The sequence below is a fragment of the Haliaeetus albicilla genome, chromosome 4, assembly GCF_947461875.1.
Source record: "Haliaeetus albicilla chromosome 4, bHalAlb1.1, whole genome shotgun sequence".
Lineage (NCBI taxonomy): Eukaryota > Metazoa > Chordata > Aves > Accipitriformes > Accipitridae > Haliaeetus > Haliaeetus albicilla.
In genome coordinates, this window is record NC_091486.1 from 12,617,763 (window position 1) to 12,642,448 (window position 24,686).

General features: G+C 38.6%; 1 protein-coding gene across 9 annotated transcripts in view; it reads left to right on the top strand.

Moving 5' to 3' along the window:
* Positions 1-24,686, top strand: part of MYLK (myosin light chain kinase) — a 221,661-nt gene that overhangs the window by 25,971 nt on the left and 171,004 nt on the right. For 3 of the 9 annotated variants that reach the window (XM_069780949.1, XM_069780948.1, XM_069780945.1), the window contains one exon: positions 11,099-11,154. The exons of 3 other annotated variants lie outside the window; for them this stretch is intronic. Coding sequence is in view for 1 of the 6 variants with exons in the window: in XM_069780946.1 (XP_069637047.1) it covers positions 1,224-1,251 (28 nt within the window). In the remaining 5 variants the exon portion in view is untranslated. 3 more of the 9 variants (XM_069780947.1, XM_069780944.1, XM_069780946.1) reach the window with 3 other exon arrangements.

Below are 24,686 nucleotides of genomic sequence, written 5' to 3' on the forward strand. Positions count from 1 at the left end.
TGCAGGAGAAACTTGGTTTGATGTAACTTGTGAGTTTTATCTCTGTCTTGTCTGGGATTTCTTTGAGGATGGCAGGTCATCTGATAGTCCAGTAGGAGGTAATTTTGCCTCTCCTCACTGTTATGTGGACAGTTTCTGCCTCTCTGGATTTGCTATTGTCACTTCAGTGGGCCAGGTGCAGTCATTTAAATTTTACCATCCTATTATCAAATTATTAACTTACCATGCAGTAGGATGTTCTGTCTATCCTGAGTATTGCAGAAAACTTATTTTATATTAGCACATCAACTGACTGCTGAACCATACACAAAGATAGGCTTGGATTAGTTAATGAAGCATGCTACAAGCTTTTACTTGAGATTAGACATGATTTTGGCATGATGGACCTATGTCCACATTCTGTATTCTCCTTAACAAAGAATTTAAGGAATATTGTGACATAAACCTAGAATGTATTTCTAAGACAGAATGTAGGCAGGGGCCTTTGAAAAGTTGTGTCTTGGAACAGAGGAGGATATTCAAACTCCAAATTCTGGTCCTTCTGGATGTAATGTGATTTTATTTTCAGTCCCGATCCAGCGTCCCCTGTGCTTGGATAAATACTAGAGTTAGTAAAAAGGGAAGGGTAAGAACATGATAACAGGGGCTGGGGGGACAGGAAGGAGGATGTGAATGTTGTCATTGGTAGCAGCTGATACTTAAGATGTGGATCCAAGATCCCTGTGGACTGAAGATTAGAAATGTGTTCATTTTGCTGTACAAGCACTAACAGGCACAGGTCCTGGGTTAAGACGTTTCCATTTAAAAACACAAAGGTCCCATCCTTTTACAAGCAAGGAGATGAGGAACTCTGTCCTGGAAAGATGAAGTACCTTGACAAAGGTCATTGTAGTTACCCCTTCTCACACAAAGCGATAGTGGCTCAACTCATGTCTTCCGAGTTCAGGGCATTACTGCCAAGCCATGCTTTGCTTTCGCTAACGATTTTTAGCAGTCTAGTCAACAAACCAGAAAGTTGGTTACCAGGGAGCTGGCAGAGACCTTCCCTGTGCTATGGAGGGAGTGTGTGCGCATATTCCGTTCTGAGGTTAAACTACGTTTCTGCCTTACAAGAGCCTTTGGAAATAATTTTCTCTCACTATCCAGGCAAGCAGTATTCAACCTGTGGATCTAGCATCTTAGAAGTGTCCTGAACCAGTTGTTGCTTCAGAACCCGGTGTTGCATGCACAGAACCTGGAAACTCTCAGTGGGTGAGAAAAAAGCAACCCATTCCAAGTACCCTTTGAGGTATATTTGTTTTTTAAGAGTGCATTAATATTGGTCAATCTTTGTCCGGTTAACATTGAACTAGTGAATTTAGGAGCTTTCTTCTACTTCCATAAGAATCTATATTAGTTTTTCTTGTTCTGGTTGTTCAAAATGAGAAAATGACTTAAAGTCATGTCGCAAAGGAAAAAGTCATTAAAGACAATGAATAATTTTGCAGAGGAAGTGTCCCACTGTTAAACCTGACACCAGTGTTGGGTTTTTTCTTCTTTTGCGTGGGTGTTATATTTATGTTCTCCCTTCCCATCCTTAGTCAACCCTCTACTTCTAAGTCATGTGGAAAATGATTGTGCCAAAAAATAGCTAGATGAAATATTGATAAATGTGGGAATCACTTACTTAGAACAGAGGCAAATTAGAAGGCAGCTGGTTTTCATCTTTTCTGTTAACTTGGGAGGTGTGTGTGTGTGAAGAATTGAGGCTACTGATTTATGTCCCCATATCATGATCTTGAAGGGGAAAAACCAAGAGTGCCGAGAGTGAGAATTGAGCACACGGCATTTCTTCTGGCTTCTATTCATTATAGATTGAATTTAAGAAATGGAGGGAATGGTTTTTGCAGCTTTTTGTCTCTGCTCTATGTCAAATGTTGTAAGTGCTAGGAATGATATGAGACTAATTCATGGTATGCTTTATTCCCCAAACAGCTTTCTACTTGAAAAACTTTACTGAAGTGGAATGAGTGTTCTCCTATGTTTACAGCACTGGGGAGATGTTGTGGTACTGAGCATGGTGTCTGGGTTAATTCTAGATTGACTATCAGAAAGGTATTTTAGTAATAAATACAACTGAGGATTTGAGAATCCCAATGTAATATGTTAATGGAGAATGTAATTTAAATTCTTATGTAGAGCAAGTGGTTTTGGCATTATTGTGGATAGTTCTTTCAATTTGTTAGTTCCAGGGGTGGCCAAATAACAAAGTTAGGAATTATAATACAGAATAAGATAGAAACACTTATTCTGGCATTTTCAAAACTCCTATCTGCAGCTCTGACTATAACTTAGAAAAGCTTGATAGAACTGAGAAGGATTCAGAGATGGGTAGAAAAATTGGAGGTATGGAATGACATCCATAGGACCAGAGATTAAACTAGGACTCTTTAATTTGGAAAAAATCTTGGTTGGAGGCTGAGGGTGTCATAAAACTAGAAATGGTCTGGAGAATGTAAGCAAGGAATAATCAATTATAGCTGAATATGGGAGAACTCAGTAAAACTCAGACAACAAGTTTAAAACAAGTCTTATTTTCATATTTTATTTTTTTTAATACAAGGCATGTGCAATTGATTGTGGAACTCACTGCAATAAAATGTCAAGAAGGCCAAAATGGGTTAAGGAAGAGGTTAAATTCATAGAGCTTAAACTTGGGGACTATGAAACATGATGGTCTGACTTCTTAAATCCATAAACTGCTGATTGCCAGAAGCCAGGAGGAGGGTGTATTTGGGAAAGAATTGCTGTAAGCTTACTCTGGCTTTATGTGTTCTTTCCCAAGGCAAGTGCTACTGATGGTCACTGGAGATAGGATATGCATAAGAATGAGACACTGGGGCATTTTTATGGCTTGTTTTCCAACATCTCTAGCTGTCTGACTCCATTTATAGACATGATATTTTGGTAACCTTCCACTTAATGATCAAACTACATCCTTATATTTATTCTGTACTCCTCTCTTCACACATCAAGGCATACAGAAACCCTGTCTGCCAGAGCATCACCCAGGAAGTTCTCTGTTACCTATTGAGTGTGACTCCCTGAATTTCATAAGAGCAATTGCTTTGTGAGGTGCTGATCCCAATTCTGTTTTGTCTCTTGCAGCATCTATACACTCACTTCGGCTTCACTTGCTGTCTCTTTAATCATCTTGGAAGTGATTTCCACTTCTATTTATTGAAGTTATTTACTGTTGTTATCTAGGTAATTTAGCTGTTGCTTTCCTAGTTGAGATCCACGCTTCTTTCCAGCCGCTGACTTTCTCTTTGTCCACTTTCAGTTTTAAGTATTCCTCCCTTGAAATAATGGGTGGGGGGAATTTCCTGCTTTTGTCATGAAAGGGATGGAAGTGTGGTGCTCTGGTTCATGTTTGTGAATTTTAAGGAAGCGATACTGTAAGCTGTTAGTTCTGTAAAACTCCTTTGACAAGTGACAGACAATTGTATTTCACATGGGCAAAATGCATGTGAGATTTTGTTGTTCTGGATTTTGCTTGTTTAATCCTGTAACTGCCATGAGTGAATTCCAGGTCAATGCCAGTGTCACATTAGTGGTGTGTGAGCCAGTGCAGTGAAGCCACAGGGGCACACTGGTTCATTAACCTCTGTAGTGGTGTGCTCCGAAAGTGTGTATATTTTTGCTGCTGTCCCAGAGACTGGGAGTGGGAACTTGGAAGTTTCCCACTACAATCAATAGGAAACCAGCAAGTACTTAGGAATGAGAATTGATTTCCTTTCTGGTATCTGGCCCACTGCCTATTTTTGTGGTTTATGTAATATTCCAACTTTCACACTCCTCTGGGGTGCAGAGGTGACTGCTTTCTTCCCTGGCCATGCATATTAAAATACAGCTTGCATACAGTGTGAATGTATGAAGCTCTAGGCAAGCCATCTTCAGGGAGCTGAGGAAATTTTTTTGCCTTACTAAGAAGGATGTCATGTTGAAAAATGCTGTCCTGAGGAAAACAAAAGAACTATGGCTTAAACACAGGACTTTTAAACCAGTGAGGCAGGCTTCCTTAAAAAGGACTAGCTTTTGGGGGGCTAGACAGGTAACACAGTTACACTCCATCTTCTATGACCAGAAGTTTTCAAACTAACTTTCCAGCTTTTGTGGTTGTGAAGAAACCTTCTAAAAAGTGCAGTAACTGCTGCAGCCATAGCCACCTGAGTTGGCAGGCAGCCTGAAACAATAAGCCTTGAGGTGTGAATTCCTCTCATTCATTCAATGGATGGCTAATTCGAATGGCATGATACAGCTTTAAAGGTGAACATTAACTGTTTCATTGTGCATCAAAGCAGCTAGAAAAATTGGATGATAGTAATAAAGGTGAGTAGTATTGTGGTGGGCAGTCTTTTAACAGCACAGGATGAGCTAAACACTTGGCTTCTGAGTATCTGTGCAGCCCAAGTCTGCTCAATTAAAGAAACATTAGCTATAGATGAGCAGCAGTAAACAACGGAAAGTATGACGTGAATAAAGGGAAAAATAGACCTTTGTCATAACATTTCAACTGGAGTTAGTCATGTATTTGCCTGCTGGCAGTCTCATGCTCACTGAATTCTTTGACACCATTGGGATGTAAAAAGGTTTGCCTACTTTCTGGATCTGGGGTTGTTACCTATCTAGTCTGAAGGAGGAGAGATCAAGTATGCTCCATACGTGATAAGAAGAAGTTTATGAAATAGGGAAGTGCATGCTGTATTTTGTTGCTGACAGAAGTAAAGGGTAATTTCTATTTTTCATTTAGCACAAAATGATTAGTTTGAGAGGGAGAGTGCTGTTGCTATGTAGTCTGGCTTAGGAGGAATTGGCGTGCCCTTTAAGAATGGTTTTGTGCTCATCTGAATTAGAGACATGGAAGAGATTTACTGTATGAGCTTTTATTTTAAGGCGGCTCTAGCTGCTAAATAACCATTCTGAAAGGCTGAAATGCATCTAAAGATCTCCTTTCTCTCTCTCGATATCAAACATGACTTAATTTCTCTAATTACAGATTGTTACTGATATTTTTCAAATTGCTGTTATGTTAAAGGACTTCAGTGTCATAGTTTGGGGAAAAGACAGCTAGCCTCAAAATGCTTCAGTCTGGAATGAAGTCAAGTGGTATGAAAGTAGAAGAGGAAAGTAGTAAAGCTTTCCAAGACATTCAGCGTAGATATATTATCCAGGAAGAAGAGCTCTTGGATTCACGTGGAAGTCAGTTCTGCAGAAGCCAGGAGCAGATAGACATTGGAAACTGTCAACAATATGGGAATATTAATTTGAATATTTATAATTAGCTATAGCAAAATCCTCTTAGGCTGTGTCGTCCCTTTACAGAAGCTTCTTGGAAGGAGATTCTCCTTGTCCAAATCTGTTTGGCCATTAATGACATAGCAGATTTTTGCCAGGAGGCCTGGATAGTCAAATAGCAGATCTAGTCCAGAATACACTTGCTGGACAAAATGATCTTAATTCTATTCATTGGGCCTTGAACAGGCCTGCAGTTACCCCAGAAAGTTTGAATCACTTCTGGATTTGAATTGTCCTGCATGCCCATTGCTGAGCACTGGCCTTCAAAAATTATGCTGCAGGTTTTTCCAACCCAACTCAATGGGTTTGTTAACACATGTCTTACTTCTTGTTCAGAAACTCAAAAACACAGTGAAACAGGCAGTGCAGCTTTAATGTGTATATGTAAAACTATGTCAGGGCCACCTTAAAATCTTCCTAGTTTTACACTCTGCCTGGAGTCATTACTTTCCCTGGTGTATCACATGTACTTTCCAAAGGAAGGGGCCAAATGCTGTGAAACTTATTGGAAAGGTTTAAAATCTTTGACCTGTTCTATGTTCCACTTGTTCCTGTTTTTCTTAGACTCTCTACAATTGGTAATTCCATTCAGTCTGTCCCATATTCTTCTAATCAATTCCCTCCTAGATCTTTTTCCATTTGGCTGTTCTTGAGACTTCTGATCTTGTTGCCACAAACTCCTAAACTGGTTCATTTTCATGACTTGTAAGTGTTATAAAATTTTTTAAGGGTGGCCAGTATTTCCCAAACTCTCCATTCATTTTCCAGTGTCTGAATCTGACAGCTGCCCAGTCCTTCGAGCTGATGCAGTGTCTGCTACTGCCCTAATTTATCCTGCTGACCTTTCACACCTAAAGCTGCGCATCCCACCTCAGAGATGGCTGCACTCCAGGACTGCATGTAACAATTCACATATAAAACTACAATACCTGGAAAGCAGCTTGGGACAAAAAGGACACATGAATGTGTCAGATATTAATGCCAGTGTTCCTGGAGGCCTTACTGTCTCCCCAGTAAAACAGGTCCAGAGACTGGCTTTGTTTTCCTGTGGCTGAATTCAGCCAAGATCATTCCTATCCAACTTCATAAGTGACTTGAAAACACTGAAATGAATTGCTTTAAACCCTAATAAGTAATTTCTATTACTGAGAAGGATGTATTCACTGCCAGCATGGTACTGGTGCTGAAAGTGGATTACATTAGCCTTTTGTTTGAAATCAATTGAGTTTACAACTCCACTTCAAAGTCTTTAGAGCTTTAAAATAGAGCCAGCAGAAACTGTTTAACAAGTCAATGCTGCCTTGGGATTTGTATTGTTCTATCTTTAGTTGTGAGAGGGAGAGACTTCATTTTCCTGCACTTTCACTTCACCAGGAGAGTGGTGCAGAACAATAAGCAGCCTATTCAGTTTTGCCTTACCACTGGTTTGCTAGGTTTTACCTAGGTGCAGATGCCTCCCTACACAATGAATTGCAATTCCTGCACAGTTTCAGAGTGTTCTCTCTCACTTTAAAGCTTGATTTTTAGATTTGATTGTTAGATTGCACTGTCCTTTTGGATTGTTTCACTTTTTGGAACTTTAGTTATGATGAAGAATAGCTTAAAATGAATTTATGGAAGAGTGGAGCCTTTTAGACTTCACACATTAACTTCTTATTCCTGTCGTACAAAGGGCAGCACATTCTTTCAGTGACCCAAGGAAAACAAGAGCACTGGTTTAAAGTGTGGATGATACCCTACTATTTCAAATTCATAAATTTCTCAGTCACTGTATGTGTTCTAGTGAAACTAACAAACCAGGAAGCCTTAGTTTAAACATCAACTGCTTCTTCTGAGGTGGGGAAAGCGTCTTCCATAAAATAAGAGCTTCTCTTTAACCCCCACACAGTGAAAAGACTTCTGTCAATGTAAGTAGGCAGAAAGGGAAGCAGAGAGTGAGTGGGTGAGTACCATTGTTTCACCAAATGTTTGTCTTTGCTCTCTCATTTGTGGCTCAAGCAGTGAGGAAGCTGAAGCAAGCAACAAGATGTGTTTTACCTTATTGAAAGGCTGTCAGTCTTGGCCCGCTTTTCAAACCTTCCTTGGTCTGTGTTGTTCCAACTTAGGAGTAAAACTTCCATATTCTTCAAGACCCACTGACTTGGAAGAAGTAGTGAAACATCAACTCTGTGGAAATAAGTCATGGCTGTTTCCTTTTTAGGACTGAGGTAGTTTAATCTTGAGTTTGAGAAGAAAGTGTAGGTACTGGGTTACTCATAGAGTCTGTCAAAAATGCGACAGATAATGAAGAACAACGTGCACTCAAGTCAAGCCTGACTCCTTGTGTGTTGAGCATGCAGATTTTTTTGTGTGGCTCTACCACAGAAGGAACCCCAGACAGTTCTGGATTTCCCCCACCTCTTTTCCCTCAAGGACAGGAAAAAGGGAAGACACAGACTCATTATATTCTTACTATTAAAAGACCTTTTAAATACATCAAGAGTCTTCCCATGCACTTCACACGCATTAAGTCATATAGAAGACTGAGGTTCATAGCCGGTGTGTGATTCAGGCAGAGTCTGAAGCAGAGTCTCCCACAGTCTGAATACCTGTGCACTCCTTGGTCCTGACTCCTTTGGGGTAAGTTAAGGCTGGTTTTGCACTTTTTTTCTTTGACTAGAAATTACCTCCTTCAGACTAGCGTGTATCTTTCCATGAAATGCTTTAGCTGTGACAAAGGTACTGTTTTCTTAAATAGTTTTGCCAGAAAAGTCCTCATTCACCCCACCCCATCCCATTAACATACTGTCTTTTTCAGAGGAACATGGAAGAGACCTCGGTTGTCCTGTTCTTACATGTGGTATCTCTGACACCTAACACAAGGCTCTACCTTGTTGCACAAATAGAAGCAAAGTTAGAGTAGCCTGGCAGCATGAAGCACTAAAGTTTTGGGCTGCCCGTGGCATTTGCTGCTCAGAACTCCCTTGTTCATACAGCAAATGCACAAAGTACTAGTGATGGAACCAAACAGATCTTGGGGGGGGGGGGGGGGGGGTGTAAGTGATAGTTAATGGATGAAGCAGTGTGCCTCCCTCTGTAACTGTTGTTTCTACAAGGCATGCACACAGATTTGTTTCATCAATGTTTCACAGTACTAGCAAAGACAAAGAGGTTTAAGTAGCAAGTGAGCAAAGCTTGAATTTAATACTCTGAATGTTTATCTTATGATTTCTAATGTCTCTGCGTTCTGGGGTGTATAGGATTGATGATAAGACTGGAGGCTGTGAGCAAAGGATACTTATTTTTGCTTTTTCATGAAGACTTATGCAAGGGAAAGGGAAGGGAGGAAAAATGTAATAAACCCAAGCCTTGTGCTTAGCTCTTGGAAAAACATGCTAATATCACAAAATGGCTTTGAATGAACAATAACTAATATTTACAAATAGTTTCTTCTGTTGGAGCGCAATTTGCATCCCAACACAAGCTCTTCATTATAAACACTAGTTTCCCTGTGCTGGTACAGAAAACGCATCAGTGCCTCATGCTGCCAAGCGCTGTGGTTTTTCAGAAGGAAGAAAAAGGCTTAACGCTATTTGTTCAACCCAGCCAGAGATCTACTGTTTATAATCTGAAATATCATAAAATGTGTTTTCAATTACCTCGTGCATATTTTTAAAGAATTAAATTTCCATCAAAGGATTTTGTGAGCTGTTTGATCTCACTGTGTCTAAAGAACCCAATCTGACTGGAGATAGTTTTGTCTGAACGCATACCGCGCAATTGTAACAAATGTGCCCTTTGAGTGTACGTGACTTTAAGAGAAATCAGTCAATTTATTAGTGAGAGAACAGGATGGTGGGGGGCTAATTTCCAGTGTTAGCTGTGAAATTAGTAGCTAAAGACTGGACAAACGAAAGGACTATGGTTCTTTGTGCTATATGGCTGACTTAAGCTTTTGTTTTCTTCTGTGTTAATCTGGATATAGTATTCCATTTTCCAGACATCTTTAAGTGTGAGACAGAGCCCTACCCTACTGTGAGAACCTGGAAACAAAAGATGTAGTATTTTGGTGCACTGAAAAAAGACTGCTTGTGATGCTATTGTGCTAGGCTCTGTACAAGAACACAGAGTCTTTGCACTGAATTTCAATACATAAACCAAAAATAAAAAGAAGAAAGAGAGAAAGAAAAATGAAATGGTTTTATCCAGAAATAGTGTCAGATGTTCGAATTCCTACTACTTGATTGTTCTGCCTGCTAGACCACGTTGTCTTTCCAGTGTCAGGGTCTAACAGTGTGATGATGGAATTCAGATTTCTGCTGCTCCTGGATGGAAACTGCATTTCCTAAAGTAGAAAAGCAAGGCAAAATATTGAGAGTTCACAGTTTTGCTTTCTGTGCTGATACATCTTATGCAAAGAAACACCTGGAAAAATTAGCTTAGGTCTCAAGAGTGATAATTAATCCAGTGGATTAGCATGCTCATGTTGCTATTTTAGCTTTGGAACTGGCCTGGATATGTCTATAGAATACGCTACTCCAATGATTAGGCTTACATGAGATGTAAGAACACCTTTCCTGTTCCATTAAAGTAGCTGTTAGGTCTCCTTTTTCAATGCAGCTATTTAGAAATAATTATCCTACTGCAGTCAAGCATATATCACAGCTTTTGATCTCTTTTCCCATCATCCTTTATTTCTGGGGTATCCTGACATGAAAGCAGAGTTTTTTCTTGCACATCTTGCTTCTTCCCAGCACTTACTGCTCACCTTTTAAATTCAGGTCTTGTTTCGAATCAACTGAAGATTGGTTAGCTGTTGATGTTGCTCTTTCTATGTGCTAATTTGCAGTCCTCTTAGAAAGTTAAATTCATCTGCATTTAAGTAATTAATGAAAATGCACACTACACCAAGTTAAACTGAAATTAAGTCAGGAACACTTAATTACATGTATTTGTGTGGTGGCATTTGATCTATCTTTTGCTGACATTGTAATTGTTACTTAGGAAATACCTATGATATCACAAATAGATGTCAGGTAGAAAATAAGCAGCAGTAGGTGAAGCCTTAAAAAGACAAAAAGCCTTTTTATGCAGATGTCCTCTGTACTAAGGAGAAAGAAAGAGAAAGCCAGACACTCTGTACAGCAACAGCACGGTTGTATCTAAACAGAAAGGGGCCTGTTTTTCCAAAGTTTCCAGCTAGTGATAATAGAGGCAGTAATGAGATACAGAACTGCTTTCCATCTTACTCTGCCAATTCAGCTCCAACAAAGATGCCAAATAAGTTTCCATTTATGAACTTTTCAGTAGAAAAGAGCTTTAGCAAAATCCCTGCTCTTTTTTTTCTGCTGAAATTGTCTTTTGCAGTTAGTGGTATTTGCTACCTGTCTGATTGTCATTAGCATGAAGCAATGGAAGATTTGTATAAATGATATGTATGGAAAATCCCTAAATCATTCACTAGCTGTTTCTTAGTATTTCTGGAAGGGAAAGCAGTGACATCTCTAGGGATGGTTTTTCTATCAGCTGGGCCTTCACTAATGTGATTAGCAGGCTAAATGCTCCAAATAAATCCATCACTGGCATCAATTGCATCAGAAGTGAATTTTGTTCATTTATTAATACATCAGTAAAACCCCAGTATTTGTTTCCAAGAGTCAGTGGAAACGGATCAAATTCAATACTTATTTTCATCCACACTGTGTTTCAAATTAGTGTTTCTATACAACATGTACAAAACCATTAATGTCTCTTGACCTTTGCTTCTACTGAAATCTTACAGGAAATTCCCTCATATCAGAAGCACCCTGACTACAGTACAACATGTTCTGATTCTAGGTGAGTGGTTAATTCTAAGGACTTATTGACACCATGCAAGCCTCAGTGGAGCAGAGCAGTTTTGTTTTGGTTTTTTTTCTTGTTTGTTTGTTTTTATATTTGTTTTTTAACCAATAATGTAAGGACCATGTATAATATGTGCTAATCTGGATCTTATTGCAAAGCAGACTCATGTTTCTTAACAGTCAGTTGTTAGATCACGTATATGGGAGCAGAATGTGGGTGTCAGAAAATGGGGTGTTGCATCTGAGAAAGCAGTTTAGGAAATGTTTTGGGGCTAGTACTGGATGAACAAGGAAATAAGGACTGTCATTGTGATGCTGTAGGCAAGAGATCCAATTAAGCCTTTACTGAGAGGTGGAGAAGGGAAAGAAACATCAAGGAGAGAGATGGGGATGTTACTTTTTTCTAACACCACGGAGACCATTATACACTTACCATACCCAATTCTAGTAGCCACAATTCACAAAGGAGGCTGAAATTGGAAAAGATTCAGGAAAGAGATAAAAGAATGATACATCGTGGAAAAATGCCTTGAGGCCAGAGATGAAAGAAGCTCAGCCCATTTAACTTTTCAAAAGGATGAAAATGTGACTCTAACTGATTATAATTGTACCTACCTGGACAGGAGGTTACTGATGGTAGAATTAGGTAGAATTAGACCCAGAGGCTGGAATCCAAAGGAGAGTTTAATTCTCACTAGAACTGAGATGCCAAAATGTTTAACAATCTTAAAAAATAATAATATGGCTTTAGAGACATCTTAGGGTGACTGGATGTCTTCTCTAAAGGATCTTAAATAAGTGGAGGAATTCTTGCATGATTTCTTTGGGCTATGTCCCACCAAGTTCAGACAAAATGATGGGATTAATCTCTTCTAACTTTGAACTCAGTAAAAGTTCTCAGTTGCCAGTTTGAATTCAGTTCAAACTTCCAGTTTGTGGTCCAGTTTATAGTCTATCTGAAGACCTATTAAGAAGCTAATTAGTGTTGTCTTGGTTTTGGAGGACAGATATCTGTTATAAAGCATCCTTATAACTGGTGCCAAGGGAAAGCCTCATTAGAGCCTATGTGACTTTCATAGTTAACTTCTCTATTGTTACCATATTGCTTTAACTCCTGAGTTAAAGCAGGCTGTCTTCCTGTAAATCATGCTGAAAGACTCATAGGCCAAATGAAGGCTGGAATCTCTGTTTGTACTGTAGCACAGGTAAGTAAGGGAAAAACTGGAGCATACAGCCAGCCTTAGAGCACAGGATAGGGACAAACTTTTGAGCTCTAATCCCACTTCCACAGTTTTCAAGAACTCACTTTAGTCGAAAATGTTACGAGTGAGTGAGCACAAGTGTGTGTGTCTGCCCAGAACACGCTCAAGTGTGGCATTTGTGTAGAAGCAGCAAGGGAAGCTTGTGTTAGTTTTTTGTGTGAAACAGAGAAGCTTAGGGAAAACTCAAGCTTAATGAGGCTGATTTGGGTTATTTTGTCCACTGTAGCTGTGACCTTTAAAAACAATAGTAATTTGACTGAAGAGAGCCACAAAGAGCAGCTGGGTAGTATTACTGTTAGGTGTGTCAGCCACAGGAAGGCCTGCTGTCTCTTTCTGTCAGGGCTATGGGAAAACTGGCAATCTTTTAAAATGCCTCACTTCTCAGGTCATACTCAAATTGAAACACAAAAGAAGAATAAGCTCTCTATCCTCAGTCTGTCTGAGGAGTCAGCTTCTGATAATGAAAACATGTATGGTATTGCACAAGGAGAATGACTTATTTTTGGAGTAATTGGCAATCTTTTAAGGAGACTTGCCACTGCATCAGTTACAGGTAAGCCTATATAACATCTAATTAAGAATGTATTGATCTGAGTTTGAGAGAAAAAGCTGAAAAGCAGTCAGGTTTTATTAAGCAAAATATTCAAGAGAAACAGCACAGTATTTCCACCACTGAGTGAAAAATTGGCCTGTTCTAGTGCTTTTCATGTAAACACATTCTTTTTTTCAAGTAACCTTATTTCATGAGACCGTGTTTATTCCAAAACACACAAATCATCCTGGGTGAAAGCTATAAACTTTATCTTGCTTGTTTTGGTTGGAAATGGCCTTGGTCTCTCTGACCCATAGAAATTGAATAGTCTTGTGTTTGGCACAGTGGAGAAGAATTTAAGCTTATAGATTGCACTTACCAATATACATGGAAGAAGGATGCATCTGTTCTCTTGGGTATTCTAGGGAACAGATTATCTCCGAGGAGGTGGCAAATTCTTTTCTATGTACGCTGTCAGTCTGCACACCTCACTCTTCTTGCAGACTTTTTGTATGTCTCTTGGAAATATCCAGAGAGAAGGGGTTCTACAACATGATTTTAAACAGCTTTTTGCTTCATCCATGTTCACAAAGCTCAAGCATACAAGCATCAACCCTGAAAATTTTGCTGAGTCCTGATTTAGGAGACGGATGCCCATAGTTGAAGTTCTGCACTTGATGCATCTTAGGGTGAATTTTATTCCCTATGATAGGATATCATAAACCTAACACCACCAGGCTTGACTGAAAAGAACAGTGATTAGTCTGTGGGTTTTTTAACATATGAATCTGTTGTCTAATGCTCTTACCTTCTCTATTTGCAGATTGCTCAGTAATGTATAGAGGATAGTCTGTTTCTGGCCAAGGCACACACTTTCTTGCCAGGCACGTTGTCTCATTTGTATTTGTGCTATTTCCCCTATTTTTTCTGCAAAGTTCCAGGTGTAGCAGCCACTTTTGCATCTAACCTGAGTTAGCTATTACAAAGGAAAAGAGGAATCTGGACGGTCCCTATCTTTCTTCTGTACCTATTAGTTCTGAATGGGACATGATACTGCACTAGACTAATCCAAAGTCTCAGCATATTAACAACGCACCAAAACTAGTCTAGGTTTGGGCTAGAGGCAAGGAGAATGGCTGAAGCACTTGAGATTCAGCAATAGCACGTTATCTGTGCATATGGCGATGCACAGTCTCCTTTGGATGGCTTGGAATTTAGAGACAATGGAGAAGGAGGAGAGGTTCTCTTGTGGGCAGGCTTGCTGTTAGAAGTGGGAAACAAGAACTAAAATATTTCTTTAGAGAACTCAGTGTACAAGAGAATATTTTTCTAGTTATTGAAAAATCTCATGGAGACTAGGAGTGGTTCAGGTTTGTTTCTTTACAGGGAGTGGCATATATTTTTGCCAGACATGGCTCAGCTCTGATTAATTTAAATCCTGATTAAAGGAAAGTTCGCTATATTTTATGTGATTGGACTTTCCTGCCCTGCCCCCTCCCCATCCAAAGATCCCTAGAGTGCAATAAAAACATATGGGCTCCTTTTAAGAGGCTACATTAAAGGAACTATACCTCTTCAAAAAACTGATGCAAGTCATTGTAATCTTTCAGTCCCCTCTTGTGAATGTCTGCTTCTCAAGTGGATTCAGAAATCCCAAAAGAATTTTAGATAAACAAGATTAAATTATGTAGTCAATAAAAGCAGAAACATTACACATGAAAATTCTAGACTAAAACATTTTTTAAAATTATAGTCTTACCAGTTTTTAAACTACTGAAACGTCTGAGGTTCTTCTTTTTCTTCCTTTTAAAATTAAAAGTTTAATCTGGTATAGCCTTCTGCTTAAAGGGATGTCAATGATTGTGTTTTCAATTACTGTATTTTCCACTGTCCATGTGTGTCTGGACCTCTAAATAACATCTGTATAAAACTCTTGAAGGCAGTAGCCCCATTCCTGTAAACTCATTAATTCAGTACAGTTTGGATCTTTAGTCCTTTAAAGGGCTGTGAATTAAGCTTGCAATGAATTTCCATTTTCCCTATTATTGGATGATGTCATTGCAGGCATAAAGAAAGAATATGAATATAGATGGAGCAGCCAAAATTCACGAGGAGATGTTAATTTTTTTTTTGTTTGGATTAGAGGTTCATTCCAGAGAAGTAAGTATATTTTTCCAGCATTTAAAGCCATCAAGTTTTTACTTAGTATTGGGTTTTTTCCCAAGTTTTGGCACTAGCGAGAGGTCAGGAGCTGACAAAAACTGGTCATAAGCAGGTATTGCTTAATCTGTTTTCTCTGCTTGTTGATACTGCAGAACTTCCACAGAGCCAATCTCTTGATGAACCTCATAGGATCAAATGCAGATATTTTGATCCTTCAACAGCTGTAAAATCCTGATTTCTTTGTGGTTTCACTTGTCCGGTTTGTGTTACAGTGATAAATATGCTTTTTCAGCAAGAAACAAAATGGCAATTATACTGAGTGAAGGCAAATCAAGATAGCTCCTGGTATTCTGAAGAAACTCAGTAGTTCAAGTTGCATAGCTCTTCTTCTGTCTCTACCTAGTAGAAATGTATAATGTGCCATGAACAGTCAATAGCTTTTCATGCTTTTAAGAAAGGAGGTGCTCTGATGCAGGGCTGTCAACAGTGGCTTAATTGGATCTTTTGGTTGTTTTGTTTTGTTTTTTTAAACTCTTTTTCATCTTTATTCCTATGATGGGGGGGGTTAGAGGGATACACAAGTCTTCAACACTTACTAGTTGTTTTGTATGCATGGTCCCTCATTAAGAAAGGAAGCTGGTTAGAGGCATAGTCTAGGTGCTGACAGTGGTAGACACCTCCAGCTTAACCACAGTAAGGTGCCATCACTGTCCCTGCCAGTTACCAGAAGACTGCATGAGTCTTCAACACTGAAAATATACCAGTTTCCAGAATGTTAATGCAGTACCTTTATTAGCATAAAATTCACCTGTATATTTTTGGGGTGTTATTAAATATGTTATTTTTTCTTTTGATATCCTTTCTCAGTGAATGAGATTTATCATGTACTTTCTCTGAAGGAGCTGATATCCAGGCATAACTAGGGCGTCTAGTGGAATCAATCCAGTTCAGAAAGTTGGGTTGAGCCTGGAAGTTAAACCATTTGTTAGGATGGAAAGTTAATACTCTGAATCTGATCTTGATTTTTGTCCTTTAAAACAGGGGAAGACATTCATATGTGCTGCTTTTCCGTATTGGTTTGTGCTAGTAACCTCTGTGAAATAAATTATAACAATTAAATTAAAATCTGGCTTTTAATACTCAAGAGTTGAATGCACTGCACTTGGCTCAGCTCAAGAGAAGTCCCTATGCCATGGCTAATTCTCTTCTCAATGGGATCAGAATGAAAAATTGCACTACAGAAAGCAGACGATTGCAGAAGATTCATTAATAGGAAAACTTCTTGTCCTGGGAAGAGTTTACAGCTGTAAATCTAGCTCACATTTTCAATTTCTTACTCAGATTCCCTTTGTGTTGTGGTTTAACCTGGCAGGCAGCTAAACACCTTAAAGAAAGGTTTGGTCTTTGAAGCACATTAGTCTTGAATACTACATATGTAGTAATACAAACAAGTTGTATGCTTTCTTTATAGATGAATAAATTTGTCTCCAAAGTATTTTGAAAACACCAGTCTTTTTCTGGTTAAATAACTTTTGATTGTTGAGCCTCTGGTGTAGCGGTAAGCATATGGCCAAAATGATGATCTTTGTTGCTAGGAAATATGTTTCCTTGTAAAAGATAACTAAAAGTGACCTGTGAGAGCAGAAAAGGAATTAGGAAGAGAGAGAGAAGGTAAACCCAAATAATATGCAAGCACAGGTTTCCTTAAGCTCTTCAGGTTGGAGAGTTCAAGTTAACAGATGTCTTTCCAGAAGAGGCATTATAAAGTTGTTTTGTTTTGTTTTGTTTTTTTCTAATGCTTTAACTGACAACAGATTTGTCTGATTATTTATTATATTTATTTGTAAACAATGCAAACCAGTTTCACTCTGTATGTGAAGGGAGTAGCTTGGAGCAGATGTCTCACTTAGCTGTGTTTATGTGCTTGGATTTTATTGGATGTCTGTTCCTGAGCTTTAAACCTGTCAGCGGTGCCCCCAGTCTGTTACAGCGGTGCTTTTCATGCCCTGTAAGTTCAGAATCAACCACTGCCGTTAAAGCATTTGCTTTCCTCAGTGTTTGCTTAACTCAAATGCAAAAATATTGCAAAGGATTCAGTTCTGTCAGATGCCAATAATACTGTATCTGAAGACTTCACAGGACCATGTTTCTTCTGACTGAAAGCTGTACTAAGATTTTGTATCCTTGTTCCACAGTTGTTGCTTCATTTTTATTTCCACCTAGATGTGCATAGTTAATATTACTTACCTAAATAGACTCACCAAATTCATAAAGACCTTTACGTATGCTCAAGGCTGTGCAGCAAGCAGCGAAGCTTGCAACAAAGTCCTTAAGGAAAGGAACTGGCATTAACTAGGATTAGCACTTAGGGGAAGATGGCTGGTGTTTTCAAATCAGAGGGCACACTGGTATGCTTTATATGGTTTGCATTTATCTGTTCCATTTATTTAACATTAAGGATACAAATCTCCCACTGATTTTTTTTTTCTTCCACCATATAAAACTATTTTAAAAAATTCTACAGTAGTTTACACTTCAAAATCAACTTGGAGGTCTCCAAAGAACAGGGAAAGAAGTAACTTTGTAACAGGACAGGCAGCTTGAAGAGGCTAGAAACCTCTAAGTAGTCATTTATCTATTTATCATCATTCACCTTTTTTCCTGAAGCTACATGTTTTTGTGAGGAGCTTGCTGTTTATTTTGCACACTGACAATCCTTACCTTGTTGGAACAGTAAGGACATATAACAGTTATTTAAGTGACATGTAAGTTTTTTGCCTCTAACAGACCATTTTGGGCTCTGGTGATTTGAATCTTCCATGCAGAAGATACAGCAGCTCTGCGTAAGAGGGGTTAAAACATAGGCAGCACTTCAGTCTGAAGAAAGTAGTAGTTAAAATACACATAGCATGGGGAAATCTGGCAAAAAGAAAGCCCACAAAAATCCTTTTCTACTCTCTGGGAGATTTATAAGGTACCACAGGACCTTCCCAAAGTAAATTAAAAATATTTAAAAAATGCAGCAAGACATCAGGAAAGTTATCTCTACCATTTTTTTTTTTAAACTTAGGGCAGAAAGACAAAGAACTTAAACATTTAAGAACAACAAAATCCAAATCCTCTAGTCCTCCAAAATAATTGCTACTTTAAAAACAAAACAAACATGCTTGGGGAGGAGTGTTCATCAAATACTCTTCCAGCAATCTCCAGTTACTGCAAGAATACTTTCCACTTCTCTGGATGGATGTCTTGTGCATGAGAATCTGAAAGAGTGTAACCAATTAAGTTTGCCAAAAGGCATGATCAGAAGTCTGTTAAATCAGGGGAACCTTCCCATCCCGTTCAACAGAACTTGAATGTGAGGTATTAACCTGATTTTAAGTTGAGGCAGGTTAAATACTAAAGCTAAGTATGAAGTTATTCATTACATGACCAGCTTTGACTACTTGTTTTAAACTCACAGCCCTTGGCAATATCAGGTCTGTTCCTTGACAGAATTAAGGCCTGGCATGTAATTAAGAAAACTTAATATACCAGCCTTCAGCTGATCTGTCTTTCTAGAAGAATGTAGAGAACAATTTAGGTCCTAATACTGTGAAAACTTACTTTTATGATTAGTTTTATTCAGAAGTGCAATCATATTGAACTTGGCTAAAACTCTTTCTGTGCAAGCTTCCATGTTGTCTACAGTTATGCACAAAGGCTTATGGGAGAATCTCCAACAAACCTTAGCAAGCTGAGTGAGCAGGTGATGATCAGGACTGCCAGAGAGGTGGCTGGTAGATGAGATTTGACTTTGATTCTAGCTACTGAGCAATTTGTTTCCCCCTCAAACATAAGAATATTTGCCTTTTGACCTTTAAGGAACTGGCATCATCTAGCTCTGCTCTGTCGGAAAGCTGGGCAGCCCTTTGAAATAGATGGTTAGACGTCCAGAGTCTTTGCTTAAGCTTTGTTACCTGTTGTCTGTCCTCTACCAGCACAATGTAGTTGGGCATGAAACCACCAGCACTTAGCTCACTGCAACAAGTAGAAAACACCGAAGCATATCTCCTGCAAGACGGGCTGCTGTCAAAAATTCATACTTTACACAACTATATAGAAAACCTGTCTTCTCTAACATTCTTCATGAGGAGCAAACATCACAAGATTATCAGTGAGTCCACATGTGAGATCTTACATTATGCCAGTGACAAGTAAAGCAAAGAATAAAATCTATGACATAACCACTTGGTAATCCTCAATCATTCAGCAGTGTGTCACTCCAAGACTAGAAGTCTCAGCTTCTATTTTGTATAAATATAAATAATGTGGGTAATTGCGAGTGCCCTAAAGCCCCGTAGTCTTCCAACTGGATAGTCTTTTACTTTGTCTTAACTTAATATTGTAGATAACGTCCTTGTAAATAGCAGGTGCTATGTTCTTGCCTAGAATGTTTTCCTGTAATTTCCCCCCCACACACACCCATATATGTAGGAAAAGTGTAGGTCAGGAAGAAAACAAGAACACATGTACATACCTGGTCAGTTGTGATTTGTTTATGGTGTTATAAATCTAGATTAACTCTATCAATACCAATGGAATTACTTCACTTCCTCTTAGGAAAATGGCATGTGTTGAGGAACTGCAATTCTACTGTTTCAAGGACTTAATATTTAAAGAGAAATAATATTGACTTTTAAAATTAGTACTTTATTTGATCAGGGTTTTCACAGCAGTTACCCTTGTATTGTTATCTTTGTGTGATCCAGGAAACAAAAAAACCCCACCAAAGCCCAAAACAAAACAGCAGTTGTTTTCTATATTCTCTATCCTTATTCTTTCTTATTCTTTATCCTCTTATCCTTGCTTTGGAAAAGGATTTATTTGGATTATCTTTGGGTAGTGAATTTCTATTTTTAATTTTTCTGCTCCACCATATAGGAAGGATGACCCCTGCCCAGGACAGAAAACTAACCGCTAACATAATAACATGCAATGATGAATAATTGAAGATTTCTTGTGTGCTAGTGGAGGAACTTTGTAGCAAAAAGTTGCTCTGAATCTTGACATTTATTTATTATTTTTTTTTAAATCAGCTAGTATTTCTAGTTTAGTTCATTATCAGTTCTGGATAATGCAAAATACATATGCTGGATCTGAGAAGGTACATATGCTGGATCCGAGAGCTGTTTTTTTAAACAGCTTCAAACAAAGACTTCCTCTCCTGTGGCAAGTGCTCTTGCTCAAATAAACACTTGCTTACTCAACAGGTCTGTCTCTGGTCTCTTCAAAGACTTGCCTGCTAATCTTCCATCACTACAATGGTGTTTTGGTGCTCTTCTCTCATCTCTTCGAAGTCATGATAAAAGCAACTAGCCATCACTAGTGGTGCTTTATATAGAAAGTTTCTAAGCTTATAAAGCAGAAGGGTAGAAGTGCAACTGGCACCTTTGCATAAAAACATCTTGAAGATTTGAGGCTGGTGCATGAAAATTCAGTGTGACTGTAGTTCCTGTCTCCTTTCGATTTGAGAAGAGATAGCCCTTCTGCTCTCTTGACATCTGTTACTGTCCTGTGCTGCCCTGAGGCAACAGAGTATTGCTGAGTGTTGATATTTCCATTATTCCCTTCTTGCTTCTAAATCCCTTTGATCATTGGATCCACATGGTTGAATGCAAGTGGAATTAATATCACTTTAAGCCTCCAGGCTCGTTCAATTTAGCATGTCTCTTCCTTCATATGTATTCAATATTAGAGCCTCCTATTGAACTGAAAACAAATACAGTGCATTTGTCTGCTTAACTCATTTTACAAGCTTCTAAGATTCTATGTTGCTGTGTCCCAGCTAACATATGTTAAAAACCTAGCAGAAGGCTAGCTTCATTTTTTCTGTGGCTTTGTGTGGCACAGGAGCAAAGCAGTCACTTGCTGAATTGGACCAGTAGTTTTTCAACTGAAAAACGATTATTGTGACTAAAGCAGCAAGAATCTCTGCAGCTTTACCCATACAGGCTCATCATGGATCTGTTTTATCCCGTTTCTGCTTGATGTGGGTTTGCATTAAGCTTGGGTTTCAAATTCAGAGAAAAGCCAATACTGGAAGGAAAAACTTGCTGTGATTAGAGATGGCAATGGTAACTGAAATGTTTGCCAAGCTCAGGAAATTGGCCTAAGTTTTAGACTTACAAGAAACCATTTCAAATTGGGCAATTTTCTTCTTTATTCAAGTTTTGTTCTAAGGATTTCCAATTGTGATATCAAAAACCTATAAAAATTGGTTTACTTCATATTTTCTCCCAGATCTCTCTTCATGCATAGCACGAATAAATCCAAATAGTGTCTGTCTTTTCCAGCACAGGAGCAACTACCATTTTGTAGTAAGTGGTTAATAATTGTTTCAGACATCTCATGGGCTTAGATAATAGTACTAAAAAAAGTTGCTCGTCTGTTAAGCCAACAAGCCAATTCTTGGAATTCTGCTGTATCCTGTTATTTAGTCTTGCTGTTATTCCCCATCAGAAACTTTAAAATAGAAAATAGGGTGGTAGCAACTCTTTTTGGTATCTGTCCTGACTGTAGGAATTGCCCTTGCTTTTATTTCTTTTTTTTCTTTTTCTTTTTTTTTTCTGGACTCATCAAGAAGGGAATTGTTTTTCTCTTTGCATTCATGACTCTGTGTGTGTTAGAAATACTGATGCTTTGCTGAATATACTGTGTAATGTCATCTTCTAAGATCCTAGAAAAGCTGTTTTCTTTGTCACTTGTTGGGTGAATCCTTCAGATGTATGCTGTAGAACCACACATGAGCAACCATGCTGCCTCTGATCACTTGCACTGAAATGTCCTCAAAACAAAACTGCATCTGGCTACATACTTTAAAGCTTCAGAGTGGATTGTGGCGTTTGCTTTAATGACAAAGCATAAAGCTGCACGTCGTGACAACTTGCATAATTTCTATAATCTATTTTATAGCCAGTCTGTATTTCTGAATGCCTAAAGAGCTGCTTGCTAAGGGCTTCTTATGTAGGAATTGTTTGGCTGTTATTTCTGGTCATACAAAGTTGACACGAATGGCACTTATTGTGCAAATAGTAAAGATTATTAAAAAGCAAGGACTCAGGCCCTACCAATTTCTTGCAGCAGGGTTTTGATCCAGAGTTGTCAAACATACTTTTAAAAAAACAACTCTCATAGCCATCCCTGAGATTAATAGCATTCTTTTACCAACTAGGAGATGCATTGAGAGAATGGAGGCAGGAAAAGATCACAAACTGAGAGGGAATCAAGATCTGAAACAGAATCTGGAAGTTTTGGATCCCTGTCCTCTCTTCAAATTACTAGATCTTGTGTGGAATTTGCCGGGATTACTCTGTTTAAAGATTCTCTATTGAAGCAATGAGATGCTTTGAAATAGCTCCACTATTTGAAAACTGGACCATGCTATTTAATCTAAAGAAGAAAACTCTTGCTGGCTACTCTAACTCTGGTTTCAGATAACCTAGTCATTCCAAATATGAGGCTGTTGCCTCAGAGGCAGAAATCATCCATTGTCCTGTACTTCACCAGGCAGATTCCTGGAGGCTGTTTTTTCCTGCCAGATAAGAAATAGAATAAATAATGTAGGGTCATTGTGATTGCAGATCTCACAGAACTGCAATACTGTAGTTCATGATTAATGAGTTTACACTGAACTGCCAGAACTTTTACAAAAAGATTTGCTACCAGATCCCTAGCCAGTGTAAACTGGTTCACTTTTGTGACCCTATGAAAATAGACTCATTTATACCAGCTTAAAACTTAGCTCCTTACCTTAAGCCATTCTTCTCCCTTACAGAAACATAATAATAGTAACCATAAAAGCATTATTTACCTGCGCTTGTCTGGCCTCTGTGCTTTACCTTTAATTTTAAGCAGTCTGATGCATCATAAGCCATGCATTTATTCTTTCAGTCATCAGTAATAGTGTCTGTAGAATACGTCGCTGTACTCCCATACAGCTAAAACGCATCTGACAGTGATGTCTTGGAACATTGTGTCATTGCTGTGAGAGGACAGAGGAGGCAGGAAGAAGCAGTAGATCATGTCAGCAGTGATGTGAAGAATGAAGAAGGTATTGAGCAAAAAAACCCTCTAAGCTGAAAATAAATACTTGCACCCTCAAAAACCCCACAAACAACCCAAAACCTCGGAAAGCAGGAGATAAGCCTTTCAACAGAGTCCAGTAGATTGAATACCGCCATGAAGAAATACAGGAGAAGGTGATGATAAACATGGGAACTTGGAACTTCTCAAATCACTTTGCATTCTGTTGTTCAAGGACTGAGGAAGGACAGCATTTCACAGAGCCCAAGGACAGCAATAGAACTGCGTCCTGCTTCTTATATGGACTCGCTGTATGTCTTCTAAAGTCATTCAGAGCTCAGGTTTGAAGCTGACATGGCAAAGATACATGGGAGAGGTCTAGCTGATAAAAACTCAACAAAAAAACCCCCAACACCCAAAGTCTAAAAGCTAACACAGCTGTGGCTTCATTGTAGTAGCTGGCAGGGTGATACTGTGAAAAACTGGCTAAGCAGCAGCACAGCCGAATGTGTATTTTGATTAACAAGTAAATATTTTGCAGCACTTCTTTTAGCTGGGGAATGTGGAGACATGTTGGCAGAGAAGGGATCTATGGCCATTGGAAATAATAGTGAAGTGACTGCAGTTAAGGAAAAGTAGGAATGGTGTTTGTGGCATAGGGGAAGTCTTCCTGTCTTGTAACCTATAACGTTAGACATCCTTATGCTGTTTGTCTGAGGCTGTGTGGCAATGCACTGCTGGGGCTGGGTGATACGAACTCTGATGCTGTGGCACAATAGGAATGCCACTACAGACCTCTCACTTGCTATGCAAAAAGGTCTTTGTGATTTTACTGCTATCTTAGCTTCCTGCACTATGGATCCTAGAGGTAGTTACTGAGGGTTTAGGATTTGCTGATACTTGTCAAAATATTGCTATACTGATTTGGAGTTGTTTAGTGATACATTTATATAGTCTGTTTATTTATATGGTCTTATTTTTATTAATTACGTTATCTATATCCCTCAATCTTCACAGCTAGGTTCTACAGAAACTATACTTGATGTTAAAAAAAAAAAATCCTCATTCTGATGCCTCTAGATGTAATGTAGTTCTCTTCTTTTATTTTTTTTTCTTTTTTTTCTTTTTCTTGAAATAGTTGGGTACTTAGCTGCCTGGTTCTCTTAATGAGTGTTTGTGCTCACAAAATTTTTTCAACAATCAATTATTTTGCATGTGATTTTTGGAGGCATTTTTTAAAACTGAAGCCTAAGCATTCCATGATCAGCAGACTTGGATATGTATCACGAGGTGCAAATATTCCAGGAATTTCCTCAGCAAGACGGATGAACTTTCTGTTTGTGTACCTTTGCAGTTTTCAGTGCAATGATTTCTACTCTGTGTTTACTGGTTCTGGATATAGGTTATCCTTATAATTGTCTTCTATTGGAAAAACAATTTTTTAATAATCTCCATGAGAAAATGAAATCTTCTTGTGCAACTGGCCAAACTGCCCTTTGCTAGAAT